Below are 25,779 nucleotides of genomic sequence, written 5' to 3'. Positions count from 1 at the left end.
ATGAACATGGACGCGCGGAGGCTGAAGACAAAAGTTACCGCGGCGTTTAAAATGCGCGGATTAATGCTGAGACCGTATGTTTTTATATTTTATTTATTATAGTTATACATTTATATGAAGTTATGACGTTTATTTAGCTTAGAGTTGTCTTGGAAATACATTTATGGAGCGTTTCTGAGGTGGAGCCGAAAAAAACGTCAACAAACAGTCCTGCTGACGTCACGCAGACCTCCGTGTTCACCCGTGCAGGATCATGTAGAGGAAGAGGAATGCCTCATCTACATGATCATATATATATTGTGTTTATATATATATATGAACTCATACACACATAGTACATATAAACATATGTACTATAGTAATGTGCCTATATTATATATATACACCTATAGTATAGTACTATATTATATATATATATATATACAGTGTATCACAAAAGTGAGTACACCCCTCACATTTCTGCAAATATTTTATTATATCTTTTCATGGGACAACACTATAGAACTAAAACTTGGATATAACTTAGAGTAGTCAGTGTACAACTTGTATAGCAGTGTAGATTTACTGTCTTCTGAAAATAACTCAACACACAGCCATTAATGTCTAAATAGCTGGCAACATAAGTGAGTACACCCCACAGTGAACATGTCCAAATTGTGCCCAAAGTGTCAATATTTTGTGTGACCACCATTATTATCCAGCACTGCCTTAACCCTCCTGGGCATGGAATTCACCAGAGCTGCACAGGTTGCTACTGGAATCCTCTTCCACTCCTCCATGATGACATCACGGAGCTGGTGGATGTTAGACACCTTGAACTCCTCCACCTTCCACTTGAGGATGTGCCACAGGTGCTCAATTGGGTTTAGTCCATCACCTTTACCTTCAGCTTCCTCAGCAAGGCAGTTGTCATCTTGGAGGTTGTGTTTGGGGTCGTTATCCTGTTGGAAAACTGCCATGAGGCCCAGTTTTCGAAGGGAGGGGATCATGCTCTGTTTCAGAATGTCACAGTACATGTTGGAATTCATGTTTCCCTCAATGAACTGCAGCTCCCCAGTGCCAGCAACACTCATGCAGCCCAAGACCATGATGCTACCACCACCATGCTTGACTGTAGGCAATATACAGTTGTCTTGGTACTTCTCACCAGGGCGCCGCCACACATGCTGGACACCATCTGAGCCAAACAAGTTTATCTTGGTCTCGTCAGACCACAGGGCATTCCAGTAATCCATGTTCTTGGACTGCTTGTCTTCAGCAAACTGTTTGCTGGCTTTCTTGTGCGTCAGCTTCCTTCTGGGATGACGACCATGCAGACCGAGTTGATGCAGTGTGCGGCGTATGGTCTGAGCACTGACAGGCTGACCTCCCACGTCTTCAACCTCTGCAGCAATGCTGGCAGCACTCATGTGTCTATTTTTTAAAGCCAACCTCTGGATATGACGCCGAACACGTGGACTCAACTTCTTTGGTCGACCCTGGCGAAGCCTGTTCCGAGTGGAACCTGTCCTGGAAAACCGCTGTATGACCTTGGCCACCATGCTGTAGCTCAGTTTCAGGGTGTTAGCAATCTTCTTATAGCCCAGGCCATCTTTGTGGAAAGCAACAATTCTATTTCTCACATCCTCAGAGAGTTCTTTGCCATGAGGTGCCATGTTGAATATCCAGTGGCCAGTATGAGAGAATTGTACCCAAAACACCAAATTTAACAGCCCTGCTCCCCATTTACACCTGGGACCTTGACACATGACACCAGGGAGGGACAACGACACATTTGGGCACAATTTGGACATGTTCACTGTGGGGTGTACTCACTTATGTTGCCAGCTATTTAGACATTAATGGCTGTGTGTTGAGTTATTTTCAGAAGACAGTAAATCTACACTGCTATACAAGCTGTACACTGACTACTCTAAGTTATATCCAAGTTTCATGTCTATAGTGTTGTCCCATGAAAAGATATAATGAAATATTTGCAGAAATGTGAGGGGTGTACTCACTTTTGTGATACACTGTATATATATATATATATATATAAAAACATATAAACATATGTTTATATGTACTATAATAATGTGTATATATATTACACACACACACACACACACATATATATATATAGTATACTAAATATATGTTATATATGGGTCATCACATCAATAGTGTCTCCAATAACCTTGGTCACTTGTCTACATGTGTCAAAACATCTGTGAGAAATCTTGGTGTTATCTTTGACTCTGACCTCCGATTTGATAAACAAATCAACTCTGTGGTAAGGAATAGCTTCTTCCAGCTCAGAAATATTGCGAAGATTAAGCCTTTTCTCTGCTATTCTGACCTGGAAAAAGTTATTCATGCATTCATTTCTGCAAGAATTGACTACTGTAATTCTCTGTATATTGGGATTAGTCAGTCTCTGTTGCGGCGCTTGCAGGTAGTCCAGAATGCAGCAGCAAGGTTACTGACTAATACCAAGAAAAGAAACCATATTACACCCGTCCTTGCCTCACTACATTGGCTGCCTGTTCAGCACAGGATTCATTTTAAAGTGCTTTTATTTGTTTTTAAAGCGCTTAATGGTCAAGCCCCGGCTTATCTCAGTGGTATGCTTTCTCCCGCAACCGCACAGCGATCTTTAAGATCAGCCACTCAGAATTTGTTGACTGTTCTTAGGGCTCGTTTGAAGCTAAAAGGTGATCGTGCATTTGCAGTTTATGCTCCGAGGCTATGGAACACTCTACCTCCTAATATTCGACAAGCACCTTCGGCCGCTGTTTTTAAATCACTCCTAAAAACATACCTTTATAAGCTGGCATTTGAACAGTGAGGAGCTGTGTTAATTTTAATTGTTTAGTCTATTTTTATCTGTTTTATTTTGTCTCTTACTCTGTATTTTTATTTGGTTCTTACTTTTTTAATATAATGTTGTGTTATGTATGCTTATTCGATGTACAGCACTTTGGTCAACGTAAGTTGTTTTAAGAGTGCTTTATAAATAAAATTTACTTACTTACTTACTTACTATATATTATATATAGTATAATACAGCGGAATGTATATACTGTATATATGTACACACAGTATATATATATATATATATATATATACACACACTCACACACGTATGTACTATAGTAATACTATAGTATTATATATAGTATAGCACTATATACAGTGTATCACAAAAGTGAGTACACCCCTCACATTTCTGCAAATATTTCATTATATCTTTTCATGGGACAACACTATAGACATGAAACTTGGATATAACTTAGAGTAGTCAGTGTACAGCTTGTATAGCAGTGTAGATTTACTGTCTTCTGAAAATAACTCAACACACAGCCATTAATGTCTAAATAGCTGCAACATAAGTGAGTACACCCCACAGTGAACATGTCCAAATTGTGCCCAAATGTGTCGTTGTCCCTCCCTGGTGTCATGTGTCAAGGTCCCAGGTGTAAATGGGGAGCAGGGCTGTTAAATTTGGTGTTTTGGGTACAATTCTCTCATACTGGCCACTGGATATTCAACATGGCACCTCATGGCAAAGAACTCTCTGAGGATGTGAGAAATAGAATTGTTGCTCTCCACAAAGATGGCCTGGGCTATAAGAAGATTGCTAACACCCTGAAACTGAGCTACAGCATGGTGGCCAAGGTCATACAGCGGTTTTCCAGGACAGGTTCCACTCGGAACAGGCTTCGCCAGGGTCGACCAAAGAAGTCGAGTCCACGTGTTCGGCGTCATATCCAGAGGTTGGCTTTAAAAAATAGACACATGAGTGCTGCCAGCATTGCTGCAGAGGTTGAAGACGTGGGAGGTCAGCCTGTCAGTGCTCAGACCATACGCAGCACACTGCATCAACTCGGTCTGCATGGTCGTCATCCCAGAAGGAAGCTGACGCACAAGAAAGCCAGCAAACAGTTTGCTGAAGACAAGCAGTCCAAGAACATGGATTACTGGAATGCCCTGTGGTCTGACGAGACCAAGATAAACTTGTTTGGCTCAGATGGTGTCCAGCATGTGTGGCGGCGCCCTGGTGAGAAGTACCAAGACAACTGTATCTTGCCTACAGTCAAGTATGGTGGTGGTAGCATCATGGTCTTGGGCTGCATGAGTGTTGCTGGCACTGGGGAGCTGCAGTTCATTGAGGGAAACATGAATTTCAACATGTACTGTGACATTCTGAAACAGAGCATGATCCCCTCCCTTCGAAAACTGGGCCTCATGGCAGTTTTCCAACACGATAACGACCCCAAACACAACCTCCAAGATGACAACTGCCTTGCTGAGGAAGCTGAAGGTAAAGGTGATGGACTAAACCCAATTGAGCACCTGTGGCGCATCCTCAAGTGGAAGGTGGAGGAGTTCAAGGTGTCTAACATCCACCAGCTCCGTGATGTCATCATGGAGGAGTGGAAGAGGATTCCAGTAGCAACCTGTGCAGCTCTGGTGAATTCCATGCCCAGGAGGGTTAAGGCAGTGCTGGATAATAATGGTGGTCACACAAAATATTGACACTTTGGGCACAATTTGGACATGTTCACTGTGGGGTGTACTCACTTATGTTGCCAGCCATTTAGACATTAATGGCTGTGTGTTGAGTTATTTTCAGAAGACAGTAAATCTACACTGCTATACAAGTTGTACACTGACTACTCTAAGTTATATCCAAGTTTCATGTCTATAGTGTTGTCCCATGAAAAGATATAATAAAATATTTGCAGAAATGTGAGGGGTGTACTCACTTTTGTGATACACTGTATATATATAATATGGTATGCTATATTATATATAGTATAACACAGCTGAAAGTATATACTGTATATATGTGTGTGTGTATATATATATATATATATATAATAACTATATATATATATATAGTGTACTACATATATTACACAAAGTACAGAACAATGAAATGCAGCATACAAAATTCCTGGGAACTTTGGTGGTATTCAATATCTGACTGTAGCCTATATGTTGCTGTGTATGCTGTCACACGCTGTACCCCATTTATCATTCAAAAGACCCCCCTCTGACCATTCCCAGCACCACAGCAGACAGGGTTAAGGGCCTTGCTCGAGGGCCCAACAGTGTCTGCATGGCAGCGCCTGGGTCTGAACCAACCACCTTCAGACTGATAGCCTTGGTTACCACTGTCACTGTAGGTGATGCTGAATGTAAATGATGACTCTGTGTGTGTGTGTGTGTGTGTGTTTTGTTTCCAGTGAGGCCAGTAAATATCTGCTGGAGGTTTTGGAGTCTGTCGGTGAAAGTGAACTGGACGATGTCATCGAGCGGATCCTGGATGCGGTTGAAAAACAGCCACGTAAGAACCGACTGTTATGTTTTCCCATGATTCTTTGTTACTGTTAATAAATCTCACATCTGTATGTGTTTCAGTGCCCTCCAGCATGATCGAGCTCTCGGTGGCTGAGACAGCTGTGCAGGACTGCAGTCAGTCATGTGATGAGACCATGTAAGATCGTCATTCTATGTTTGTTTAGGTACACTTTGGCCAAAAGTGGTCTGGTGTTTAGAGGGAATTCCTACAGAAGTCGAGTGTCCACACACTTTTGGCCACATAGTAAAACATGATGTTAACTAATATTACTTAAGCGCTGAGAACTGTAACCTAATCAGTGATCTCTTGTGTCTAGAGACAAAGTTTTTAACATCATTGGAGCTTTCGACGTGCCCAGATTTATTTACAGCACCGAACGAAAGAAATTCATACCGTAAGTGTTTATATTTACATTTACATCAATCAGCCATAACATTAAAACCACCTCCTTGTTTCTACACTCACTGTCCATTTTATCAGCTCCACTTACCATATAGAAGCACTTTGTAGTTCTACAATTACTGACTGTAGTCCATCTGTTTCTCTGCATGCTTTGTTACCCCCTTTCACTCTGTTCTTCAATGGTCAGGACCCCCACAGGACCACCACAGAGCAGGTATTATTTAGGTGGTGGATCATTCTCAGCACTGCAGTGACACTGACATGGTGGTGGTGTGTTAGTGTGTGTTGTGCTGGTATGAGTGGATAAGAGTTTTTAAACACCTCACTGTCACTGCTGGACTGAGAATAGTCCACCAACCAAAAACATCCAGCCAACAGCGCCCCGTGGGCAGCGTCCTGTGACCACTGATGAAGGTCTAGAAGATGACCGACTCAAACAGGAGCAACAAATGAGCGATCGTCTCTGACTTTACATCTACAAGGTGGACCAACCAGGTAGGAGTGTCTAATAGAGTGGACAGTGAGTGGACACTGTCTGATCCACTCATGTCAGTGTCACTGCAGTGCTGAGAATGACCCAACACCTAAAGAAGAACAGGGTGAAAGCAGGCTAAGTAAGCATGCAGAGAAACAGATGGACTACAGTCAGTAATTGTAGAACTACAAAGTGCTTGTATATGGTAAGTGGAGCTGATAAAATGGACAGTGAGTGTAGAAACAAGGAGGTGGTTTTAATGTTATTGGCTGATCAGTGTATAAAGTAATATTGCAAAGTATAAGAGACGCCGTGTGGTCGCTCTCCTACAGTATTAGCATGACCAGCCACCCGGCTCCCAGCGTGTGCGGACAGGCCAGGGACAAGGCCGAGCTCTTCAGAGAACGTTACACCATCCTACAGCAGGTGAGACTGTTTATTTTCTGAAAGCAAAAATCCAAAGCAAATTCAGCCTACACAGTCAAGAACACATGAATTTTTTATACGGACTTTTGCGGCAGGTTAATGATCAAAAATGTGCTTATAATACACCCCAAGAAACACTACTGGAAGTCTTGTAAATAGCCCTTGACTCATACATAATTGAAAGTAGGTGGGTAAACTTTTAATGTGCTGTGCAAGCAAAACTGTTTGAGATGGGTTTTTAATAGTTTGCTACAAATGTTGTTTGCTTCTTTTTACTCTAAAATATGTCATTTGTCAAAACACAGACGAGTATTTTTTGTATTTGAGACGGAGCCTCACACCGTGGCTGGATGTTCTAGGTTTACATTTTACTATTAAGGAAGCTGTGCTGTTTTTCATTTATTGTATCATTTAATTTATGAGTGAAATGTAATAACTGCAGTGAAACGTGGCTCTTTTCTTTAACAATTAAGCACATTTTCCCGTGGATTTAGTAGGGCCCTAACCATGAGGTTTACCGTGCAATTAAAGTGAAACAAAGCTGTTTGTTGGGTGAATATTGCGATCAAACAGCAATTGCTTCATTATAGGTGCTGTTTGCCAACTAGGGGTCGGCTGAGTGATACAGGTATGGTAAAAAATAATGTGCTGCTATTAGATATAATGTTGCATTGAACTAAAGATCAGACCAGATTTCAAAATTGGAAAAAGCCCAACACTGCTGCGTCCCCTCAACCTGGTTGTTCACACCGTCAGCTTACGTTTACGTTTTCGGCATTTAGCAGACGCCTTTATCCAGAGCGACTTACATTACAGTTACAGTCTGAGCAATTGAGGGTTAAGGGCCTTGCTCAGGGGCCCAACATCAGCAACCTGGCAGTGGTGGGGCTTGTGACCTTCTGATTACTAGTCCAGTACCTTAACCACTAGGGTACAACTTCTAATTATGACTTAAATGAGCTAATATTCAGATACATCTATAACATGGCTTGCAAGAGCTCACAAAACCAAATCAAAACGAGTTTAATGACTTACTTAGTAGTTTGAACACGTTTGGGTTCAAGGGAAGTCAAATGCAGAATAACAGCACAGTTAGAGCTTTCACAACCAATCAGATTGCTCATTTAATTATTCTATTCTTATATTGAAGTATATTGAATTAAAAATAAAGCTGAATATTTTACGTTCTCATGATTAGCGGACACATCGACACGAGCTCTTCACTCCACCAGTGATCGGCTCGGCTGCAGCTGAAGGGAGGAATAGATTCCAGGTAAGGTGACGCTGCTGGTTGTTTTACACGTGTATGTACTGAACCTGTACTGGTTTATTAGAGGGACAGAGCAGGTTGGATCTCAGGGAGGTGAGCTTGAGAAGGTCGGGGCATGTGCAGAGCAGGGATGAGAGTTTGGTGCTGAGGAGAGGAAGGCCATTCACCGTTAAGGAAACCTCAGATGCTCCATTGGTATTCAGTCAGATTATCGTTTAGAAATAAGGCACCTCAGTTGGAGCATTTTAAGGTATCTAAGAATTTAGACATGCCTTCTTCTCGAGAGCGTAGGATGACATAAAATGCGTCTATGTAGAGAGATTGCTAGGTTTTTAGACAGACCCTGTGTGTGTGTGTGTGTGTGTTAGAACCATATGTGTACATATGAAGGTCTAATTCTCCAGTGTTTTGCTTTTCCTTGTAGTTGAAGACCGTTGAGGCTCTCTTAGGGAGCACAGCTAAAATGGGTGAAGTTATCGTCCTTGGAATGGTCACACAGCTCAAAGAGGTATTTCTGTTCCACTTAAAACAGGCTTCACACCCCTGTGATGGTTTTCTAACAGAGTTTGGAGTGTGTCTGTAGGAATTTGCGCCCATTTAGTTAAACAAGCAATTATAGTTCAGACACTGATGTTAGACGGGAAGGAGTTTGATGATGAGAGATTCCGAGCTCCCTGGTTCGATTCTCGGCTCTGCTACCGGTCGGCTGGTCACCCTCTAGCAGGTGCAGTTGGCCTCCAGTCCGCTGGATAGGAAAAGACCGCCCTAATAAGAGGTGGGGTGTTTAACGCTGTGTAAGGACCTTGGTTGGCCAGGGCGCCTGTACAGAAAGTGGAGGAGAGCAGAGATCGGGGCGTGGCTCTCCGTACGCGAACCTCACCTCACTGGCAAATCCACCGAAGTACAGGGGAATAAGAAGGGATTGGTGTCAGGCGAATATACACCCTCCTTGAATGCCGTCAGGGTCCCCAGCAGTGGATTGGCTACGCTGAATTGGGAGAAAAAGGGGGGAAATGCATAAAAAAGTTGAACAGTTCAAATTCAGTAAGCCTGTGCCCACTGTACCCTCAGGTTCCTTTTTTTGGCTGATAAGAGCAGAGCCCTGCATGACCTACAGTCACATGTTGCAGCAAATAATTGATTTTATGTACTTGTTACGTATTGCTGTGCATAAAACACATTGAACTCTGTAATTACAAAGGCTGTCTGTATACTTTTGGCACAGTGTGTGTGTCCAAATCCACTGATTTCCTTTTTTCTCTCTCTCTCTTTTTCTTAGGGCAAGTTTTTCCTAGAGGACCAGACTGGCTCAGTGCAGTTAAACCTTTCGAAGGCAATATCCTTTCACTGCTCTGTACAAAGCAGATTTAATCCAGTCCAGTCATAAAAGTGATTATAATGTGATTAAGTCCCCATGATGTGTTTATACTGTAATGAGATGCTATAAGCTGGTCTGTACACACTTTCATGCCTTGACCAGTTTCTCACCAGTTCCACAGCGGCCTGTACACCGAGTCCTGCTTCGTCCTGGCTGAGGGTGAGTTCTGCGTATACGCTAATATACACACTAAAGCTCAATTTGTGGCTCTGAGGGGTGAAAGTCGTTTCACACAGTGTTTAAACATTAGTCAGCAGTCAGTAGAAACGAGTCCAGTGTGTAGTTGTATTGATTCGCTTTAATAAAAAAAATTTAATGTCAAATAATAGGAGGTAAACACACACCACAAATTAATCATAGTCATTATTTATTGCTCACTGGTGGTTGACAAAAGCTTTGAGACATCTTTGCCCACCCGCTACCCCTTTTTCGTGTTTTGTCCCCCAATTTAGATGCATTCAGTTTCCCATTACACTGAAAATACTACAGATGGTTTCAGAATGAAATTTCAAGCAAGCTCACGGTCGAGTGTCTACATGCTTCTGGCCATATAGTGTACCAGAATGTTAACTAGAACGAGAACTGCTTTCTTCCCTCTATTTCTAGTTATATAGTTATAATTGAGTCGTTTCCACATCCCCTGTTGTTACTTCCACCGCCACTTGCTCTGGCCCCTTTTTTACCTCATAGAAGTGGAGTCTTAAAGAATCTTACTGTATCATGTACAGTGAGTCACAGCTCTGCTCTGTCAGTCATCCACCCTTCATATAGGTGTCTGAACCAGCCAGCAGAGGTCGCCTTTGCAGCAGCAACAGGGAACCTCGTCAGCCTACTTTCCTCAGGCCTGTTGTACAACTGGTGAGGTCAATAGCACAGCTGAGATTCTAACTTGAAAGCTCAAGATCTCCGTGGTGGTGGCCTAGCACAATTGAGCACCACAGTGTTAAGGACTTGTTGTGCATTTTCTCCCTTTTTTTCCCCCATTTTTAGCTATTTGCGTTATGCTTCCTCTCTACTGGAGCTGACCCCCACCCCTGATTGAGGAGAGCGAACTGACGCACGCCCCCCCGACACGTGAGCACTACCCGACTGCATCTTTTCACCTGCACGAGGCGAGTTCTCATGCCGATCAACCTTGTGCACGGAGAACCACACCCTGATCAGCATTATTCCTCTACTCTGTCAGCAGAGGTCGTAACTGCATCAGTTATGAGCTCCCTATCCGGCTTCCTACCTGGATGAACAACAGCCATACGTTTTCATATAGCCGCCCAGCCCAGCCGGATGGCAGAGCTGAGATTCGATATGATGTATTTGAAATCCCAGCTCTGGTGTGCTAGTGCCGGTGATAAGGACTTTTGCTGGTGTCTATACAAATAGGACTAGTTTGACTGCACCCATTAAAACGACATGGAACATTAGTATTATGCCAAAGCCTCAAAGAAATCCTGAACTGTCATTCTGCATCTTAATTTTCATGTTTTTGAAAAGGGGTATCCAACAAGCTCATGGTCAGGTGTCCACATACTTTTGGCCAGATTTGTGTATCATTAACTAATAAGCCATTGTTCTGCTTTTGTTTGCTGCAGGATGGTATGAGGATTCGATTTTCCATGTTAATGCTTTTGGGTTTCCTCCGATTGAGCCGTCGTCTACCACCAGGTGAGCATAAAAACCTGAACATGTTTCCACTACATTCAGCGTGCATGATCCTGTCCTGTGTTCCTGATCTGATCCCCTTGACTTTATATTTTCATATTTATATTAACTCAAAGAAATAGTAATTGTCACATGTGAACAATCCCTCTGGCTTATCTAGTTGTTTTTGCCATATTGCAGTTAACTTATGGAATGAAGTCACAGGTGGGGTTGCCAGATTTATCAACACTCTTGGTTTAAAAAAAATAATTTTCTCCCTACCTGCTACCTGCTACTGTTTAATGATGTATTAGATGGTTAAAATTGTGAGCTCCTTAGTCGACTGCTTAGATGAGTCCATGGTTAATAAGTGTTAGCACCAGGGTGTCTCTTTTTGTGCACACCTTTAAGCAAGTTCATTTGAGACTTTTCTATTCTTTTCCAGAGCGTATTACGGCAACGTGAACTTCTTCGGTGGCCCGTCCTCCACGGCGGTTAAGGCCTCCGCCAAGCTGAAGCAGCTGGAGGAGGACAACGAGGATGCCATGTTTGTTATCGTTTCTGACCTGTGGCTGGACAGCGTGGAGGTCCTGGAGAAGATCCAGACCATGTTTTCAGGTCTGCTGCATTCCTCCGATCGATGTTTGTGGTTGTCCGCGGTGGTTTCTGTCATGAGGAATTGCCGTTCACTGGATGTGCAGGTGTATTTGGTAGTTTATAAATAGCAGGGCGTAAATAGGGGGGTGGGGTATGTGGACGTAAGCCATAGTTTAGTGGTTAAGGAACTGGACTAGTAATCAGAAGGTTGCTGGTTCAAGCCCCACCACTGCCAGGTTGCTGCTCTTGGGCCCTTAACCCTCAATTGCTCAGACTGTACACTGTAATTTAATACAGTGAAAATGTAAATGTAAATGGACGTGAGTGAGGTCTCAAGGTGGATTGGCATCCTGTTCGGGGTGTGTTACTGCAGTGCACCCAGTGATTCTGGACCCACAGCAACCCAGACCAGCTGCTTCGACTTGGTCAGAGATGCCGTGGGTCTGGTTTTAACAGGAAACTTTAGACACAGGCGGTAATTTCAATCTATCACAGGGCTTCAGCCATCCCCTTTTCTTAACATAGCCAGATATGTCTGTGCAGATGCCCGGCTGGCTGATAGCACCACTGTGCTTGAAACCCGGGTCTCAGCGGTGGAAGGCTAGCACAATAGGTCGCTGCCCCTCCCTTAAATATGGTATTACAGGATCAGTTACATGTTTATAGAGTTTCTATCTTTCTGTCACAGGATATTCGTCGATGCCTCCAACATGCTTCATCTTCTGTGGGAACTTCTCCTCCGCCCCGTATGGCAAGAATCAGGTCAAGTCACTTAAAGGTGAGGTCTTTAAAAGCTTGATTTGTCTTTCATGTCCTTCATAGGCATACATTGTATTTATTTATTTATACAGTTACATGGGTTTAAGCCAGCAAGTCAAAACAATTACATCACCAGGACGGGGGTTTGGGTTAAACCAGCCCTACTGCTAGAGCACTGATCTGTAAAATGCGATCATCCGAAACGGCGAGGGTTTATATGTGGGTTTTTTTGTGTTTCAGAGTCATTAAAAGCACTAGCTGATCTGATTTGCGAACATCCCAACATCCACAACAGGTAAGATCCTAATTTTTACATCGAGTCAACTCAAAATTCTTCCCGATTGAGCAGAACAGTGCTGACCTGTGACCGTGATGTTGCTCGTTTGCAGTAATTTATATTATAATAAAATTATAATTTGATTGCTCATATCATACATTTTTACGCTGCGCTGTCATGTTTTTCTGTCAATGCAGCAGCCGCTTTGTGTTCGTTCCTGGCCCTGAAGACCCTGGACCCAGCACTATTCTACCCAGGTAAGGCGTCATACTCTGTGTTATTTTATTAAAAACATTCCGGCATAATTAAATGTCCAGTGCCATATTTGAATAGTCACAATTTAAAAGCGTGATCTGTTAGGGAAGTCTCAGGTGTTGTGGCAGTTTTAATCAACTCCTCAACTCCAAATAAAAATGACATGGAACAGTTGTCACTTGTCAAGGTTGGAAAGAAAACCCATAGGCTTATATGAAATCTGTCCACGTGGTCGGATGTAATCCAAGATCCACCAGCTGTTTACAGTCGAGCAAGCTTTACATTGCCATGTGTGTGCTGTTCTGTTGCACATGCTGTCTAGCTTTAAGTAAACTTTAAACATGAACCTCATTGCTTATGCTGTATGTTTTTCAGACCTCCTTTGGCTGAACACATCACTGAGGAATTTAGACAGCGCGTCCCTTTCTCCGTCTTCACCACAAACCCGTGCAGGTATGAATCTGTTCCTTTTATTTTTTATGTTTAGACATTTTTGTATTTACAATTGCAGCATTTAGCTGATACTTTTAGGTAGAGCGACTTGCAGTAAAGATTTCTAATCTCCACGCTTAAAGCACAATTTTATTACGAATAGAGGTGGGCTTACGAATGGAGGTGGTTTACAAATAGAAGTGGTTTACGAGTACAGGTGTGTTACAAATAGAGGTGGTTTACGAGTACAGGTGTGTTACAAATAGAGGTGGTTTAAAAATACAGGTGTGTTACAAAAACGAGTGGAATACAAATGGGGTGGTAAATGGGAATGGGTGGGTTAGGAATAGAGGTGGGTTATGAATACAGGTGTGTTACAAAAATGGGTGGGATATGAATGGGGTGGTAAATGAAAATGGGTGGGTTACGAATAGAGGTGTTATGAAAACGGGTGGGATACGAATGGGGGTGGTAAATGAAAATAGATGGGTTACGAATAGAGGTGGGTTACGAAAATGGGTGGGTTATGAATAGGGGTGGTATATGAAAAAACAGGTGGGTTATGAATAGAGGTGGGTTATAAAATGGGTGGGTAATGAAAACAGGTGGGTTACTAAAATGGGTGTGTGCCATAAAAACTGAAAACAGGTGTTTTTTTTTTTTTGTTTGTTTTTTTTTGTTTTTTTTGTGCATTTTTTTTTTGCATTTTTTTTTTTTTTTGCGTTTTTACCCCAATTTTCCCCCAGTTTAGTCATATCCAAGTACCCGATTGCATTATGCTACATAAACAATAACAGCAACAAATAAAGAAACAGCTGTCACTCATTAATTAAATGTATTTTATATAGTGTTTTTGATTTGTGGCAGAATTGTATCAGCTGACTGCAGGACACATTTTAGGTCCCAAAAATAGGACAAGTCCGGTAAAAAGAGGACGTGTGGTCACCCGATTATAATTATTATTATTGTCATGTCAGGATCCAGTACTGCAGTCAGGAGATAGTGGTGATCCGAGAAGACCTGGTCAACAAGATGTGTAGGAACTGTGTGAGGCTCCCCAGCAGCAACCTGGACATCCCAAATCACGTGAGTCCCTTTTACTCTGAATCAAGAATCTGTCAACAGTCACCCTGTTACCACCCGCAGTCTCATTGTTAACACCCACTGTTTAATTGCACTGCCCAAACTCACTGTTACTGCCCTTCCATTACTGACTGTACTGCTCATCCTGCTCATTACCTGTTCCCGCCCACTTTCACTCAGCTTCTTCGCCCACCCTTATCAGTTTTACCTGGTACCGCCCACTATCACCCACAATTGCCCACTATCACCCACTTGACTGTTCCCACCCATTCGTTCATCATCCAGAGCTACTGCCCTCCTTATGGACTGTTACCGCCCACTACCAGTGCTACTGCCCCTCCTGTATGACTGTTCCCGCCCACTTTCACTGTTTGTCTGCCCACCCTTATTAATGTTACTTGTTACCGCCCATCGCCCAGTGCTTCCACCCTCTCTTTCACTTTCATTGTTACCTGTTACTGCTCATCATCACTTGGTGTTACTGCCCTCCTTTAAGACTGTTACCTCCCACTGTCACTCAGTGTCCCCACCCACTTTTATTAGCTGTACCACCTATAGTCACTTAGTGTTAGACTGTCAGTTAGACTGAATTTGAGGAAACTGTTTGCAGCGTTGACCGTTTATATTATCTTGTGTTTTTATAGTTTGTGAAGACCATCTTGTCGCAGGGTCATTTGACTCCACTTCCTCTCTACGTCAGTCCGGTGTATTGGGCGTACGACTACGCCCTGCGTGTCTATCCTGTACCTGACGTCATTGTCTTCGCTGATAAATACGACCCCTTCAGCATCTCCAACACAGAATGTCTCTCTGTTAACCCGGTAACTCACCTACTGGTTACTCATGATGCGTACGTTACTTTTACTACACTAATTTTAGATCAGTAATTTTTAATAGCAACCAATTTGTTATCTACTTGCACAGGGCTCTTTTCCAAGAAGTGGATTTTCCTTCAAGGTGTACTATCCATCAAACAAAACGGTGGAGGACAGGTATTCAACTTTAATTCTTATTATTTATTCTATAAAAATATTCAGTCACTCAGGCAGTACAGAGGTCTAATGTTCTAGCTTCCACCGCTGACGACCATTTAGGCGCCTAGTCTGTCATTATTGGCTTTTTGTTTGTAGGGTAGAGGGGGTTCTGGTCTTGGTCAATCGAATATGCTCTCTGTACACTATACTGTGCTCTGTGAGAAGTATTTGGGTGGCACAGCAGTCTTATGACTTAGGAAGGGCAGGCTGTATAGGGAGTCACTTCGTTGTCGCTGCAACTTTGATGCCTACTGGCTGATCGTGAAGCATCATGTGTTCTCTATATTTTAAAACTCTCTATACAGTCGAACCTCAATTTAACGGATTTACCAGACAAAATCTGGAAAATCGAATGTCCGGTCCGATTGATATTCCTGTGGGAAGCAAAACAAGACCAGTAGTTCAGTAATCGTCTGCTAGCTGGCACACATCTCTCTGTTTACATGGGCTTTATTTTGTCAGGAGGCTCACTTTGTTCCTGCTTTTTTCTCAGTGTTTTAGGCTTCATTTTTGCAAGTTCTAGCGCTTAGTTATGCACCAGCGCTGCTCCAGTAGCCACCAGCAGTGCTTCAGACTCGGAATAATAGAAACCAAGAGCCACATTGTGATGGCTAGACGACTGGGTCAGAGCATCTCCAAGACTGCAGCTCTTGTGGGGTGTTCCCAGTCTGCAGTGGTCAGTATCTATCAAAAGTGGTTCAAGGAAGGAACAGTGGTAAACCGGCGACAGGGTCATGGGGGGCCAAAGCTCGTTGATGCATGTGGGGAGTGAAGACTGTAGCTCAAATTGCTGAAGAAGTTCTGATAGAAAGGTGCCAGAATACACAGTGCATCACAGTTTGTTGCTTATGGGGCTGCAAAAGGGGGACACAATATTTATACATAAACATTAAAAAACGTGGCTGGGGAGGCAATCAGTAATGGTGCCCAACACTAATCCCTGAGTGAACCCATATCAATCGGGCAGCCACTACCCATGTGTAGTCAGGGTCGGGATCTGCAGCAGCAGAACTATGTAACTGGATATGACTAGACTGTGAGACAAAAGAAAATGCATTAATAGAATAATAACAATGAAGCAGTTATTGAAGATGAATGTTTTTTTTTTTGTCTTTACAGCAAATTACAAGGACTTTGAAAGGACGCCGAGCATTTGGAGCGTGTGGTGACAGATTTATTATGCTTGTAAGAGACTCTAAGAGAGAAAAGTGTAAAGTGAGTGTAATGAATGTTTTCCTGTATTTTGTTTGTAATCTCTGTATGTGTATATATCTGAATACATTCTCATTTTGTAGTCAAATTAAAGTATTTTAGAAAAAAAAAACCTTTCTTTTTCTTTTTTATAGATTACTTGAATGCATTTATGGGCTGTCAGTGGGGAATAGCTGCACATTTGTTATCTAGTGATCATCGTGCACTTGTTATGGACATTTATGCACACTTACTCGTTTAAAATCACACATTTGGGAAGAAAATTGGGTTTCAGCCACCGCATCCATCAGATGTAGCCAATCACGACTGTATGTAGGTGCCCGGTCATCCAATAGCAACGATGGGGATTCTAACCCCAGAAGACATTAACAATTACAGCTGCTTCTGAGTGTTGAAGCTACACTATATGGCTAAAGGTATGTAAGGGTCTGATTCCAATAACAGTGGCATTGTTACGGAGTTGCATCCCGTCTGGGCTATAAATTTTAGCTTTGTCATGAAGAAAGAAATTATGTGGTTAAAACAGGCTGATTTGTGGATGCTAATCAATCAACCATCACTAACGTTAGGTATAATAACTACGTTACTTGGCAAGTTAGTTGGCCACACATTCACACAGCACATCAAAGTGTCAGTTATTGTAGCGATTCACGTGTAGCGTTGTAGACTGTATTAGCTTTGACTTATTGCTTATTCATATTATATCCTGTATAGCTGTACTTGCTTATAATAAGCATCCAATAGCAGCAATAGGGATTCAAACCCTGGTTCCCATTAATAGCGGGCTAGCGTAATTTACCTTTGTGCCACCCGAGTGCCCTTTTGCTTCAGATATCAAGAGATTGAACCCGCTGCGTGCTTCACGAGAGCCGTTAGGTTCTCTTGTATCTCAGAGGATTAGACATTTCACTGTTTAAATTTGTCTTTATTTCCAGTGCAGATTCTGTGAAGTGGAAACTGTGAGCGGATTAAGGTTCAGTAGCTGAAGTCTGCACACCAGGGCTTTACATCTGCTTAGCGTCTTGAATTAGATAAACATGCACGCGGGCCGCAGGACAAATTGAAACAGAAGTTTTAGGTTGAGCTACAAAAACAGATTATTCACTGGGTTTTGGACAGCATATCTTTCTCATTCAATTAAAGTTGAATTCAGCTCTGAATTTCTAGTGGCTGTCGAAACTGGTCATTGGTTGTAATGTAATACAACCAGCATTCATTTAAAAAAGTCCAGCATTCAAATTGGTGGCAGTTAAATAGAGTTTTCTACCCCAGCAAAGCTACAAATATTCTAGACATGGCACCCAACCATCTAAATAACACTGAATATAAATTACACTAAATATAAATAACACTATAAAATACACTGAAATAACATTAAATATAAATAACACTGAATATAAATAACACTAAATATAAATAACACTAAATATAATTAAGTTCTGAATATAAATAACAGTAAATATAAATAACACTAAATATAATTTAGTTCTGAATATAAAAAAGACTAAATAACAGTAAATATAAATAACATTAAATATAATTTAGTTCTGAATATAAATAAGACTAAATATAAAATATTAAATATAAATAACACAATATAAATAACAGTAAATATAAATAACTTTAAATATAATTTAGTTCTGAATATAAATAAGACTAAATATAAATAACATTAAATATAAATAAGACTAAATATAAATAACATTAAATATAAATAAGACTAAATATAAATAACATTATATATAAATAACATTAAATATAAATAATACTAAATATAAATAACACTAAATAATAATAACATTAAATATAAATAACACTAAATAATAATAACACTAAATAATAATAACACTAGATATAAATAACATTAAATATAAATAACACTAAATATAAATAACATTAAATATAAATAACATTAAATATAAATAACACTAAATATAAATAACATTAAATATAAATAACATTAAATATAAATAACAGTAAATATAAATAACATTAAATATAAATAACACTAAATATAAATAACATTAAATATAAATAACACTGTACAAAATTGATCGAAGTTACTAAAACAGGTAGCAGACGTTAGTCGGATGTAAACAGACGTAAAGTTTGGAAAGCAGACACACATCATGCATTGCTCAGGAAGTCGATATAGGAGAAGAACAGAAAACATCACAACGCATAGATTTCTGTTGATACGATTATGGTTGTACTTTATTAAATCGTTATTTCTGCCATTACAATACACTACCCAACCCCCCCCCCCCCCCCCCCCATATACCCACACACAATGTTCAGTTCAACACAGATTTATTTAGTGTAGGTCAGTTCTCATCAGATCAGTTAAAAATGAACTCAGTTGCGTGATTAAATTGATAAAGATTTCAGACACTGGTTATATGCAGGGGCGACTCGGTGCTCCACGTACACGCGTGCTAATCACGGCGCCAAACGCCACGACAGCAAGATTTATGAGTCGGACCCACAAACGAGCCGAGGGAATTACAAAGTGAATGCGAAGCAGCAAAGGGAAATTAACTTAAAGTTTTAATGGCTTGTTTAAAGCTGTTACAGCAGGCAACACTAAGTGGGTTCGACTGTAGATGGTCACTCAGGAGAGAGAGAGGGAGAGAGGGAGGGAGAGGGAGATTTACATCAGCAGTAAATTAATACACAGAAAAGATTGTACTTCTTAATTTCTGCACGGCTGTCAGGAACAGCGGGCACGTTTCACTCACGACTCCAGTAAGAACTTAGATTGTGCTCTCTGGGTGAATGGGGTGTTATTAGGGCCGTCAGTCTGAGCCTCAAGGGAAGAAAAATATTAGTAATACATTAGGAAAGAAGATTTTTATGTGATGATGATGTGAAGTTGACTATGTAGAAAAGTACACAGATGTCATTTGTTTTTTAAATCCTTAATAAATAAAGTTAAAAGTGCAAAACATTTATTGAAGATTTAAAGAACCAGAGTCCAGTTGTAAATCAAATTAATTCCTGGAATGACAACTGAGGAGGGCTTTGCACCACCGTCCACCAGAGGGTGCTCTTCACAGTTCATGAAGGTCAAGGTGCACTCAGCCATGTGCTTTCACTGAAGAGTGATTGTGCTTCTGTTCTACAGATCCAGGTGAGAATAAAGCACTACACACTGAATGTGAATTTGTTCTCCAGGTGTAAGATGATGTTCTTACATATGTGGACAGTTGGAGAAGTTTGGTTTAACCCTTTAATGGTCTCACCAGGAACATGACACACGTCAACCAAGCAGATCTGGTTCGAACAGGATTATTTAAATACAGCTTATTATTACCCAAGTATTTAGACTCTAAGTAAGCTCAACCAAACCAAACCAGGTTAAACAGAGCATTAAAGGCTTACATGTTCCCAAGCACTGATTTTTAGACTCATGTTGTGGTATAAACCGATCAGCCATAACATTAAAACCACTCACTGTCCATGTTATCAGCTCCACTTACCATATAGAAGCACTTTGTAGTTCTACAATTACTGACTGTAGTCCATCTGTTTCTCTACATGCTTTGTTAGCCCCCTTTCATGCTGTTCTTCAATGGTCAGGACCCCCACAGGACCACCACAGAGCAGGTATTATTTAGGTGGTGGATCATTCTCAGCACTGCAGTGACACTGACATGGTGGTGGTGTGTTAGTGTGTGTTGTGCTGGTATGAGTGGATCAGACACAGCAGCGCTGCTGGAGTTTTTAAATACCGTGTCCACTCACTGTCCACTCTATTAGACACTCCTACCTGGTTGGTCCACCTTGTAGATGTAAAGTCAGAAACGATCGCTCATCTATTGCTGCTGTTTGAGTTGGTCATCTTCTAGACCTTCATCAGTGGACACAGGACGCTCGCTGCCCACGGGGCGCTGTTGGCTGGATATTTTTGGTTAATGGACGATTCTCAGTCCAGCAGTGACAGTGAGGTGTTTAAAAACTCTGATCCACTCATACCAGCACAACACACACTAACACACCACCACCATGTCAGTATCACTGCAGTGCTCTGAATGATCCACCACCTAAATAATACCTGCTCTGTGGTGGTCCTGTGGGGGTCCTGACCATTGAAGAACAGCATGAACTGGGGTGACAAAGCATGCAGAGAAACAGATGGACTACAGTCAGTAATTGTAGAACTACAAAGTGCTTCTATATGGTAAGTGGAGCTGATTAAATGGACAGTGAGTGTAGAAACGTATGAATGGACGTTCTAGTATTAATTCATAATTAGAAGCGTTTCATGAACCCTGTGCTGCTGCTGCTTGTGTTGTTGTGGAGTAATGATATATCTGCTACTCTGGAGCTTTGACTAAATGAGCTAAACTGTTCAGGCCTGATATTGTGGTGACACGGCGGAGCCGGTTTGATTTATCGTTCGAGCGTGCTCGGGTGAAATAGATTTCAATTTTTCTAATTTGTTCATGGCTCATTAAAGCGTCCTGCCTCTCCAGTATAAGTAGCAGATACTGGTGATTATTGCTAATTAGCCCGAGTTGAACTGATGCACGTGTCCAGCTAGCTTAGCATATGTACAGATGAGAGTTTGGGCTGGGGCTTGTGAGGTAAACCAGGGTGGAGACCCAACAGTGGCAACCTGGCAGTGGTCGGGCTTGAACCAGCAACCATCCGATTATTAGTCCAGTACCTTAATCGCTAGTAATTATATTTACATTTGACATTTAGCAAACAACATACAGCACTGTGACAGTGTACAGCCTAAGCAATTGAGAGTTAAGGGCCTTGTTTAAGGGCCCAACAGTGGCAACCTGGCAGCAGTGGGGCTTGAACCAATGACCATTTGATTATTAGTCAGGTACCTTAATCGCTAGTAATTATGTTTACATTTGACATTTAGCAGACGCTGTTTATCCAAGACAACATACAGCACTGTGACAGTGTACAGCCTAAGCAATTAAGAGTTAAGGGCCTTGCTTAAGGGCCCAACATTGGAAACCTGGCAGCAGTGGGGCTTGAACCAGCGACCATCCGATTATTAGTCCAGACAGAAGCATCCTTTTTACAAATGAAGGGCATTCGTAGCCTAGCGATTGTTTTGGATAAATGTGTCTGCTAAATGTCAAATGTAAATGGCAATACTAGCAATTAAGGTACTGGACAAGTAATCAGATGGTCATTGGTTCTAGCCCCACCCTTAAGCAAGGCCCTTAACACTCAATTGCTTAGGCTGCACACTGTCACAGCTGTATGTTGTTTTGGATAATACGTCTGCTAAATGTCAACACTAGCAATTAAGGTACTGGACTAATAATCGGATGGTCATTTGTTTAAGCCCCACTGCTGCCAGGTTGCTCTTAACTCTATGTTTCTTAGGCTGTATATTGTATCAGTGCTGTATGTTGTTTTGTATAAAAGCAGATGCTAAATGTCAATACTAGCGATTAAGTTACTGGACTAATAATCGGATGGTTGCTGGTTCAAGCCCCACTGCTGCCAGGTTGCCACTGTTGGGCCATTAAGCAAGGCCCTTAACTCTCAGTTGCTTTGGCTGTACACTGTCACAGTGCTGTATGTTGTTTTGTATAACAGCGTCTGCTAAATGTCAATATTAGTGATTAAGGTACTGGACTAATAATCAAATGGTCATTGGTTCAAGCCCCACTGCTGCCAGGTTGCCACTGTTGGGCCCTTAAGCAAGGCCCTTAGTTCTCAAATGCTTAGGCTGCTTTTTAGGGTCAGGCACTTCCTCGCTAAGGTCTTCAATAGGGTTGAGGTCGGGTCTCTGCACTGGTCATTAAAGTTCTAAACAAGCGTACAAGAATATAAATTCATATTATTGATTCAACACCGAATGATGAGGACATGGGAGTGTTTTTATATTAGCCAATCCAACTGCTGGTGTGAGTAAATGAGGGAAAATAATTGGAATAATAAAAAAATAGACAAGCATTAGAAAAACATTGGCAGCAAACCTTTATGTTGTGCTTTTAAATTCATGCAGTCAAATTAGCCCTGTTTATATGGGCAAATATTGATTTACCGTAGGCGTAACTTAGATGTCTGTGGCCAAATCAATAGGACTAATAGGACTCACTTTTGGCAAGGAGTCTGAATTCCAATTATTCAGTCCATTTTATCAGCTCCACTTACCATATAGAAGCACTTTGTAGTTCTACAGTTACTGACTGTAGTCCATCTGTTTCTCTGCATGCTTTGTTAGCCCCCTTTCACTCAGTTCTTTAATGGTCAGGACCACCACAGAGCAGGTATTATTTAGGTGTTGGATCATTCTCAGCACTGCAGTGACACTGACATGGTGGTGGTGTGTTAGTGTGTGTTGTGCTGGTATTAGTGGATCAGACACAGCAGCGCTGCTGGAGATTTTAAACACCTCACTGTCACTGCTGGACTGAGAATAGTCCACCAACCAAAAATATCCAGCCAACAGCGCCCCGTGGGCAGCGTCCTGTGACCACTGATGAAGGTCTAGAAGATGACCAACTCCAACAGCACCGATAGATGAGCGATCGTCTCTGACTTTACATCTACAAGGTGGACCAGCTAGGTAGGAGTGTCTAATAGAGTGGACAGTGAGTGGACACGGTATTTAAAAACCTCAGCAGCGCTGCTGTGTCTGATCCACTCATACCAGCACAACACACACTAACACACCACCACCATGTCAGTGTCACTGCAGTGCTGAGAATGATCCACCACCTAAATAATACCTGCTCTGTGGTGATCCTGTGGGGGAACTGACCATTGAAGAACAGCATGAAAGGGGGCTGCCTAAGCATGCAGAGAAACAGATGGACTACAGTCAGTAATTGTAGAACTACAAAGTGCTTCTATATGGTAAGTGGAGCTGATGAAATGGACAGTGAGTGTAGAAACAAGGAGGTGGTTTTAATGTTATGGCTGATGGGTGTAAATTCCTATTATTGATGCTGGCAATGGGTGTGGTTGGAACAGCCGAACTTTTGGTGCCCCTTATGAGCTTGCAGTGCTGTGACAACACAGCGAATGTTTATTTTCTCATCTCTCTCTCTGCGATGTGATGTGATCGGTACTTAGCATTTTGAAATTGGTTAATTATGATTCAGGCTAAATTGATTTTTTAATGAAACTCTACAGGCGTAATATCGCTCCTGTAGCTTGATTGAAACCAGAAATGAACATCTGGTGCTTTGCTGGATAAAGAATTCTACATCCCATAGAAAACACATACAGTGTTGTAAAACGTTGTTCTCTCATTTCATCATGGGTGTTAATATTAACCTAATATCTCAGCTTTGTGGCTGTTACAGTCTTTTCTGTAAGCCCATTCAGTCAGAAGATTATTGTGTGCTCAGACTCTGTTCTTGGCCACTGGTGTTCTGTGAAGGAGTGTGGTAGGTTTACCAAGTGTTGGAGGCTTGCAAGAAGAACAGAAGCTCAAAAATCCAGGTTTCAAGTTTTATATTTATACAACGCGTTAAAATAAAACCACAGCTGGTTGCTATAAGTAACCCTATTGACGTCAGTCTACAAAAAGGCTGTTACGGCCGCTCAGGTGGCGCAGCGGTAAAAACACACGCTGGAACCAGAGCTGGGATCTCGAATACATCGTATCGAATCTCAGCTCTGCCTGCCGGCTAAGGATGAGCGGCCACATGAACAAAGATTGGCCTGTTGTTCAGAAATGGGCGGGACTAAGCCGGATGGGGTCTCTCTCTCTCATAACTGGTGCAATTACGACCTCTGCTGGCTGATTGATGGCGCCTGTAAACAGTAAAAAACAAAAAAGAGTCGACTCAGAAGACTTGACTCACTTTTAATCTCATGAATGCTGAAGGTACAATATTGCCAAAGCAGCTGCAAACAGTAATAAACAATATATAAAAGAAACAGTGGTAATAAACATATTAAAAATACACTGGCAGATAGACAGATATAAATACTGATAAAATCTATAGAACCTCAAGTAAACAGTAATAAACAATAATAAACAACTAGAGCATGAGTCTATAATACTGCACTAATTCCAGTGAGACTAGATTGTTCTATTAGAGGTCAGCTGTCGTCTCTCAGCTTGTGCCAGGCTGTTACAAACTATGCTGCTATCAGCCTCAACAGCCTCTTTTCTCCTAATAACCAACCCAGTTTCTCTGTGTTCTTCATCTAGAGAAACTCCAGAGAAAAGCTACTGATTTTGCTGTAGAATGGATTTCTGATTGAGTCGTATTTGGAACATTGTGTTATGAAGTGCATGTCACAGTGAGAACACTGTCTGGACTCTTTCTGTGTCCACCACTGTCCCGTTTCGATGGCCAGACCGTGAATGTTGAGTCTGTACTTGGTGTTTTTCCACTGTCTGTTGTCTTTGATATCAGTCAGGTAATAATGGTCAGCTAGCACTGAAGTTTGCTGTGTTGTTTTGTGGTTTCAGTCCAGTGTGTGATGTGTTTTTGTTGTTGGTTGGTTGATGAGGTAATTGTTATAAGTCTCTCTCTATTTAACCACAACCTCCTTTCATGGGGACCAGCCTGCCTCATAGTTATTTTCTCATACCATTTTTGTTTTCTTTGTGCTTGGTTGCGCACTTATCTTCACAAACAGTGCAGGTTACAGAAAAATGGCGCAAACTGGCTACTGATGAATGAAAACTTTTTAGATTAGCGGTGCTTTAGGCGGGCTGAAGCGTAGCTATGGTAACAAACATTAAATTAAAGAAACAGTGGCCACATTTCATGTTAATCCTATTGACCTGTTTGAATGAGGCACAATCTACCAGCGTGCACTGTGTGATCGACTGGTCTTGGGTATTGGGCAGCCCTGTTCTACATCAACAAATTAATAATCATAAATTAATGTATGTATATTTGTGACCCACCATATCTTCCAAAAAACCCAATTAATAAAGAACTTTCCTATAAGGGATCAATAAAGTATCTCTCTCTCTCTCTCTCTCTCTCTCTCTCTCTCTCTATCTCTCTCTCTCTCTCTCTCTCTCTCTCTATCTGTTTATCTAAAATAATTTAAACATATTTTAGAAAAGGAAGTGAGTATAAATAATTAACTTGGAGAAAAACAGCAGCTGCATAATTAATAGAATTTTAAGACCCAAGTGTATAAAAACTGCATGATTATAAATTAAATAAATGTAAAAATTGTACCTATTATTTGGCCAAATGAGGCGGCGCGGTGGCTCGGTGGGTAGCACTGTCATCTCA

The 25,779-nt window shown here is 41.5% G+C and overlaps 1 protein-coding gene across 1 annotated transcript; it reads left to right on the top strand.

Moving 5' to 3' along the window:
- Positions 1–16,686, top strand: pole2 (polymerase (DNA directed), epsilon 2). Its single transcript, XM_063007282.1, has 19 exons — positions 1–74; positions 5,232–5,332; positions 5,407–5,482; positions 5,664–5,741; positions 6,557–6,650; positions 7,849–7,923; positions 8,345–8,428; positions 9,200–9,256; positions 9,409–9,457; positions 10,888–10,960; positions 11,382–11,554; positions 12,222–12,311; positions 12,533–12,587; positions 12,767–12,826; positions 13,200–13,277; positions 14,234–14,342; positions 14,984–15,160; positions 15,264–15,331; positions 16,493–16,686. The coding sequence occupies exons 1-19, from the start codon at positions 1–3 to the stop codon at positions 16,509–16,511; spliced, it is 1,590 nt and encodes a 529-aa protein (XP_062863352.1). The 3' UTR covers positions 16,512–16,686.
- Positions 16,687–25,779: the final 9,093 nt, after the last annotated feature.

Source organism: Trichomycterus rosablanca, chromosome 13 (assembly GCF_030014385.1).
Source record: "Trichomycterus rosablanca isolate fTriRos1 chromosome 13, fTriRos1.hap1, whole genome shotgun sequence".
NCBI lineage: Eukaryota > Metazoa > Chordata > Actinopteri > Siluriformes > Trichomycteridae > Trichomycterus > Trichomycterus rosablanca.
Note: the sequence above shows the minus strand (reverse complement) of the source record. Positions and strands in the feature narration are given on the sequence as shown.